At 51.4% G+C, this 7,627-nt stretch overlaps 1 protein-coding gene across 1 annotated transcript; it reads left to right on the top strand.

Annotated features, from left to right (window-relative positions):
• The first annotated feature begins 1,547 nt into the window (after nt 1–1,547).
• On the top strand, nt 1,548–6,776 carry Hoxc10 (homeobox C10). Its single transcript, XM_070006158.1, has 2 exons — nt 1,548–2,417; nt 5,833–6,776. Exons 1-2 carry the CDS (start codon nt 1,664–1,666, stop codon nt 6,108–6,110), a joined length of 1,032 nt encoding a protein of 343 aa, XP_069862259.1. The 5' UTR covers nt 1,548–1,663; the 3' UTR covers nt 6,111–6,776.
• Nucleotides 6,777–7,627: the final 851 nt, after the last annotated feature.

Here is a 7,627-nt window from a genome sequence, read left to right on the forward strand (position 1 = left end):
GTCCACGCGGGAGCATTCGGCACTCGGGTCCTTTCCTAGCCAGGCTCCAGCTCTCTTGGAAGTCGAGAGCCTGGGCTCGGTCCAGGGGAAAATGTAGGACTACCGGAAAGACAAGTAATTCTCCCGATTCCGTTTCCTGAGGAAGGGGTGGAGAATTTAGTTCGCTTTGGGAGAAAGGCGGCAGAGAAAAGGAAAGAATTGTTTCAAACATACATTTCCCCCCCCCCAATTTTCTTTCCTTTATTAAACAACAACAATAACAACAATAGCAAAAATTAGACTGGCCTCCCTGTCTTTTCCTTTCCAAAATGTTCCCAACCCAATCGCTCAGAAAAGGACTCTTCTTCTCTGGGTCGGATTTAGTGAAGTCTCCAGTGCTGCTCCTGTGTTCCGTGTTGATGTAAAATTCCCCCCCCCCCCCAACCCCGATTTAGGCCCCCACAGGTTCGGATCTTTCTCTCCAGGACCATTCTGGGTTTTAGTGAGGGCAAGGTCAAGCGGAAAGGGAGGACCTCTAGCCTGGAGCAAACACAGCCGAACCGGCTCCAAGGCCAAAGCCGTGAGGCGGTGATCCAAAACTGCCCGCCCAGCCAGGCCCAGGCCGTGAGCTCCAGGGTCGGGAGCTGGGTACCTTTAGTCTCAGGCTTCCTTCTGCCGGAGTTTCCATGTCCTTTCCTCGGCAGCCCTGAAGTGACCGTGACACCCCCCCCCCATCCCTAGCCTTAGAGATTAGAGATTCCCAGTCAATCTCATAGGGAACAACTTGCCACTCAACCAACCTCCAACACCCGCAATCGCGGGCAGGCTCCGAGCTCCCACACCTAGGTAGTAACTGCACCCGTGGAATGGGATGCAGGAGATAGAAACTTTAGTCCTCTTTGGAAATTCTTTAACTTTCTCTTCCATTCTTTGCCTACTGAAGCACTATCACCCCACCCAAAAAAAAAAAAGAAAGAAAGAAAAAAGAAAAGGAACCCTCATTCTGTGCCCACACCCAAGAGAAGCAGCAGCAGCAGGGGCAGGGAGAGAGAGAGAGAGGGAAAGAGAGCGAGAAGAGAAGGAGAGGTGAGGAGAGGGGAAAGAAGTACCTGAGTCCTGTCTTGACCTTTTAATTTTGAATTTGACTGTTTTGAGCCCAGAGTTGCCTCTCCTTTTCCCTCTCTTCCCGCATTTCCCCCCCTACACCCCCCTCTCCCCAGAAGTTACAGGCTGGTTCCCGGGTAAACAAACCCCCCTCTCCCCAGAATCCACCCCCCCTTCCATCTCCCCCTACCCCCCCTCCCTACTGCCCCTTGCTGCCCGGGGGGCACTTCCTTTGTTTGCAGGGAAGGGCTCGGGTGCCCCTACCCCCAGGCAGCTGCTAGGTGGCGCTGTTACTCCACGCTGCGCGCTCCGCCTGCCGACAACTTGACCCCGCTGACGTCACGGCCGTCTGAATCATCAAGGCCATTTTCAAATCCCATTGGTCTAGCCGTCACATGGTGAGGACCGAATGCGCGGATAATTATGGAGCTGATATTTCCACCCCCCCTCCCCTTCTTTTTTCCTCCCGCCCCTCCAACCGATTCCCTCCCCCCCCCTTCCCGGATGGGGGAGAGGGGAAAAAAAAAGATGTCAGCTCCTCCGCTGTAGTATTGCTCCTTAAAAACCCCTCTCTCTGAAAATGACATGCCCTCGCAATGTAACTCCGAACTCGTACGGGGAGCCCCTGGCTGCGCCCGGCGGAGGAGAGCGCTATAGCCGGGGCGCAGGCATGTATATGCAATCTGGGAGTGACTTCAACTGCGGGGTGATGAGGGGCTGCGGGCTCGCACCCTCGCTCTCCAAGAGGGACGAGGGAGGCAGCCCCAACCTCGCCCTCAACACCTACCCGTCCTACCTCTCGCAGCTGGACTCCTGGGGCGACCCCAAAGCCGCCTACCGCCTGGAACAACCTGTTGGCAGGCCGCTGTCCTCCTGTTCCTACCCACCTAGTGTCAAGGAGGAGAATGTCTGCTGCATGTACAGCGCAGAGAAGCGGGCGAAAAGTGGCCCCGAGGCAGCCCTCTACCCTCACCCCCTGCCGGAGTCCTGCCTCGGGGAGCACGAGGTGCCGGTGCCCAGCTACTACCGCGCCAGCCCCAGCTACTCCGCACTGGACAAGACGCCCCACTGTGCCGGGGCCAACGACTTCGAAGCCCCCTTTGAGCCGCAGCGGGCCAGTCTCAATCCGCGCGCCGAACATCTGGAATCGCCTCAGCTTGGGGGCAAAGTGAGTTTCCCTGAGACCCCCAAGTCCGACAGCCAGACCCCCAGTCCCAACGAGATCAAGACGGAGCAGAGCCTGGCGGGCCCAAAAGGCAGCCCCTCGGAAAGCGAGAAGGAGCGGGCCAAGGCCGCCGACTCCAGTCCAGACACCTCGGATAACGAAGCGAAAGGTAAGGCCGCCTGGGCCGCGCGGGGTCCCCTCCCCGGCCTGGGACGCTGAGGACACTTGGTCTTGGTGGTCAGGAAAAGGGGACAGGGAAGGAGGGTTGGGCCTTTAGCCTCAGGAATGAGAGGTCTCTCTCTCTCACTCTCTCCATGGACCCCGGCTGGTGGCTAGTGTCTGCTAGGGGCTAGACCCCGGTGGCCGTGGCGTGTCATTTAGCTGGGGAAGGTAAGCGGCGACGTGTGGAGCTTGGAGGTGCAGAGCCAGCCTTGGGGGCCTTGGGTGTTAAGGCAGGGGCGGTGCGCAGTACCCTCCCCCTGTGGGTGCCCTGGGCTATCCAGGACGGGGGTGACCGTTTCCGGACCGCATGCTGGCTTGGCTTTCTCCAGGCTGGTGTCCTGAGAGGGCTGATGTCCCCCACTCAGGTCCAAGACTCCAACACACATAGACACACACGCACACACACACACACACACACAAAAAAGCTTAAAATGGCGTTCCTGGGCCAGGGACTTAGGGAAGGCTTAGTAAAATAGATTGCTCCTCAGTGCGTTTTCTCAGTTGAAATTTGCTTATTGCGAAATGCAATGTGTTGTTTGTGGATCTGATTTGTGCGTGCGGTTTGGGCTCCTGCGGTTTCTGGCTGGGCCTGGGGGCCTTGGGCAGCTAGGCTGAAGCCGGAAGAGGTGGAGGTAGAGGGCTGCCTGCCACATCTCTCCCCTCCTCCAGATGCCTGGCTTGGAGGAGATGGCGTTGGAACAGGGCATTTGAAATGTTTTAAGGGTGTTTTTTTTTCTTCTTTAAATTTTTTCTTTTCCTCCCCCCCCCTTCCTAAATTGCATTTTTCCATCGGTTTCCACAAAAACAGCTTACAAATGAGTGGTTGGAATTTTTCTGTATGCGTGGCAAGCGGTTTACTCCTGAAAGGGAGTGTGGCTTTGGTTGGATTTCATTGTGATTTTGGTTGTTGAGAGAAAGCCTAGCCAGAGTTCAAGCTCAGGGTTCAAGATTCATTTCTGCTGTAGGAACTGAGGGCCTTCGGGACCTTTCTCAGACACTTGGAGAAAAGAATGGAGACTAGAGCAAGGAATGGTAGGCTGAGGGGACCAGCTTTCCCCAAAAAGTTGAAGCTAAAAGAAGAAAAGAAAAAAGAAAAGAAAGAAAAACTGGAAAAGGCCCAATGGTGGTGAGGACTAAACCTCCCCACAATCCTGGCTACTGGCAGCAGTATAGAAGAGGGACTCATTGAGTAGAAAGGTAGATGAAATATTGAGAGTGAAGCAAGCTGGGGGCAGACTGGATCTGTGTTGCTTTGTATATGGATGCGACGACGCACACACGCCTTTCTGACGGTGACTTGTGTCATACACACACACACACACACACACACATACACCTCTTGCATGTCCCTCACATACTTATGCATTCCCGTTTACACATACACATGTACTGTTTTCGGCGGGCAAGGGCAGAGCCTTGCCCTTTTGGGTCTGCTCTGCAAAGGTGGCCTTTGCAAATCAGTCCTTAGAGACCCAGGCTAGAAAGATGAACATGGGTGTGCTCCTGGAATGATGAGAGGGAGCGGGAGGCACCCCCCCCTCCATACACACATGCAAAAGCCTTCCTCGTTGTGCACATGTGCTGTATAAAGCTTTAATTTTATACCCTCCCCCTAGACCCTGAGCTTGATTGGGGTGCAGCATGAAGCAGAGAAAGATGCCTGCTAGCCCCACAGAAAGCAAAGTCAAGGTTAAACCAGTCCATCTCCTCACTCAAACCCACCCTGATGGGTTTCCTTTCTCTCCTTGCTGCCCCTTCCATCCCAAACTAATCTCCTCAGCCTGCACTTTGCCTCTGTTCTTCTGGTCCTCACGTCCCTTCTTGGAGTCTCCAGCAGGTCAGAGATAAGAGAGGTTTTGCCTAAACTTCTCCATGTGTAATTTCTCACCTCTCCCTTAAACCCAACAACCCCAATAAAAAATAAAGACTTAGATGTGGAGTTAGATTTGGAAAACTTTGTAAACAACTTGGCAGGAAATCTGCAGGTGTAAAGAGAGGAGACCTGATTATATACATGCAGATTTTGAAGTTGTTTCTTTTAGACTGCTGCCTCAAGTTTGCATTTTTTTTCTGGCGTTTCCTGGGTCCCCTAGGGATTCTTCCTTACCTCCAATCAAGATCAGATCCTGGAAGCTAGCAGCTGCATTTGGCTTAGGGAGGAAAGATAGTGCAGAGTCATTAGCCAGAGTCATTAGCTGGCTGTCCCCTTTCGGGTCTTTACACTCTGTGTTTTTCCTTTTAAAAGATGGCCAAGTTCCTTTCTACTGCTGGAAGAGCAAGCCTGGTCCTTTTTAGCAAGAATATGTACCACGGAGAGAAGCTGTCAACAAGACAATAAGATATACACACTATGGTGTCTCCTCCTATGAGTAAACCTGTGTGTATACATACATATATATATACATATATATATACATATATATATACATATATATATACATATATATATATCCCCAGGCGTACCTGTGTGTGTAGGTGTGTGTACTTCTGCAGGTATACACCTGTATTTGCAGGCATACATCTACCTGTAAGCAGACTGAGTAGGAATTTTTCTAGAAGGCTGTAATAATACTTCAAGATATCTCTCTCCCTTGACCTTAGATCTTCTGGCCAGGGAAGTTGTCTGAGGACCTCTCAGCATGCCCCAGAGCTGTTGCCCCTGACCTCCGTTGCTCCAAGCTTGCCTGGCTCAGCTACAAACACCTAGGGTTCCTTGCCAGGAGAGAAAGAGATGGCCAAAGGGAGATCTAATGGGGGCAGAAGGACTCCATTAGCAACTCAGGAAGGATCAAGAGCTGGGGGCCTAGTGCAGGGACCACTGTAGTAGCCTCTAGGTACAGAGACAGGGACACAATCCCTCTGTAGGTGAAAGCTTTCTACAAAGTGGCTCTGAGCTGTGAGAAGTGGACTCTGCACTTGGGTCTGAAGCCTGGAAAGTACTTTTCTGTCCAATTGGATTTTTCCAGAGCAGGGGCAGAATAGAGTTAAGGGAGAGTCTGGGTAGGTTTAGGGAACCCACCAGCTTCAGCAAGCTGGAGGGAGGGGAGCCAGAATTCTCAGAATCTGCTAGATTAAGGAGGACTTGGGTGATGTCAATGTAGTAAGTGCTTTGAAGGCAAGAACCACTGCCTTTCCCCTCCCTACCCTCACCCTCTCCTGTAAATCTAGGTCCCAAAGAAATTCTAAGAGCTCTGAGTCCAAGAGGACCCCCACCAGCCAGGCTTGGGAGGCCAGAGCAGCTCCCACAGCTCCCCATATACTCCCTCAGTCGCCCCCCATTTCAGGCTGGTGAAGGCTACAGTACAGCTCCCAGGGTTTGCCTCTTCCAGGGATACTTATGCAAATAATGTTATTTTTAACAGAGGAGATAAAGGCAGAAAACACCACAGGAAATTGGCTGACAGCAAAGAGCGGAAGGAAGAAGAGGTGCCCCTATACTAAACACCAGACGCTGGAATTGGAGAAAGAATTTCTGTTCAATATGTATTTGACGCGAGAGCGCCGCCTGGAGATTAGCAAGACCATTAACCTTACAGACAGACAAGTCAAAATCTGGTTTCAAAATCGCAGAATGAAACTCAAGAAAATGAACCGAGAGAATCGAATCCGGGAACTGACCTCCAATTTTAATTTCACCTGAACGCTCGCTGCCTCCCCTCCCCCTCCCCCCTCTTTCCTTTCCCCGCCCCCCTCCTCCCTTTGTGCCTGGTGATATTTTTTTTTTCTCCTCCCTGAGTATAAATGCAACACGCCTGCAAAAAAAAAATGGCAAAGACCTCAGACTCTCCTTCCAAGGGACCTATGGTTTGTGCTGTGAGGACTATGCTTCTACCTGAAGCATGAGAAATGGGGTGCTGGGGGGTGGGGTGTTATGTGTGCCCTCCTAGAAGGGGTTGGGAGTGTGGCTGGTGTGTGTGTCAACCTCTCACTCACCCACGCACTTACATACAGTGTTCTGTTCTCCAAGCAAAGTTAAGATCAAATCCACCCAATTGTAGGGAGGGGGGAAATGGGGGGGGGGAAATCAACCAGAGAGGGTCTGTAATCTCGCAGAGCACAGTCAGAATTACAACCTCCTTGCTGCATTTCCTATTTAGAATAATAGATTTTTTGAAAGTTCGGCTAGTGTTTGTGTGTTTGTCCTAGCACCTAGCGTTCTCCACCAAACCCTTTCCGTGTCTTTACCTCCCAGTCGCTCTGAGAATCTGCTTGAAGTCTTGTATTTGTACTGCTTTCTGCTTTCTCCCACCCTCTCCCAGATCCCCTATCTCCCTCATCCACTAACACCTCAGAAATTCCATCCAGAGGGGAAAAAAAAGAATTTTTAAATAGAATATAGCAAAGCAAAGACAGAATGCCCCCCCCTTGACAAAAAAATTGCCCTATCCCTGTCTGGGAGTTGTGTTATTTAAAGATATTCTGTATGTTGTATCTTTTGCATGTAGCTTCCTTAATGGAGAAAAAAATCCTAATAAATTTCCGGAATCGTAATCCTCAACTGGGTGGTTTTTTTGTTTTTAGTGGTTTTTTTTTTTAGCGACACCCCCCTCCCCCAAAGAAGCTGAGTGTATGAATGTATGTGTTTTGTGTTTGACTCATCTCCTAGAGCCTTTCTAGAACGTCTCTTGGCGGGTTTAATGTAAGTGAGAGACCATAACGTTGATTTAAATATTATCCAGGTGACCACAATAAGTCAAGGTCATAAAACAGTAATGTCAGGACGGTCTTGGTGCGCGCGAGAGGTGGATTTTATGATCTGCAAATATAATGTGGTGCTGCAGTAAAAGATGCATTTAAAGGTGACTGGAGGAGGGAAAGAGGCAGAGAGCAAACTGCAATCTTGAGGAGCAGACGGATCTGATTGCCTGGGGTACTGGGCTGGACGCACCCCACTGCTGATGGGGGGCACCCCAAGTGGCCCCCACCTATCCAAGGAATAAACTTAACCACCGGAGGGGCACGAGGAGCTCAGCCCCCTCCCCTACATACACCAGCACCATCGATAGCAGCTAACCGAGACTACAACAGCAGCAGGAGGAGGAGGCAACGAGAAGGTAAGAGAAGCGGTTTCTTATTCTTCTCTTGGTGGCGGAGTGGAGTGCGGGACTAGCAGCGTCCCCAGGTGCCTGGAGTGCAGCGGGCAGAGCCTGGAGGAAG

This window comes from Dipodomys merriami, unplaced genomic scaffold, assembly GCF_024711535.1.
Source record: "Dipodomys merriami isolate MVZ:Mamm:240054 unplaced genomic scaffold, mDipMer1.0.p SCAF_699, whole genome shotgun sequence".
Taxonomy (NCBI): Eukaryota; Metazoa; Chordata; class Mammalia; order Rodentia; family Heteromyidae; genus Dipodomys; species Dipodomys merriami.

Excerpts from the sequence above, each read along its gene's own strand:
- Hoxc10 (XM_070006158.1), top strand. The coding sequence starts at position 1,664 with ATGACATGCCCTCGCAATGTAACTCCGAACTCGTACGGGGAGCCCCTG. Across the intron at positions 2,418-5,832 it reads CTCGGATAACGAAGCGAAAG|AGGAGATAAAGGCAGAAAAC; the intron begins GTAAGGCCGCCT and ends TATTTTTAACAG.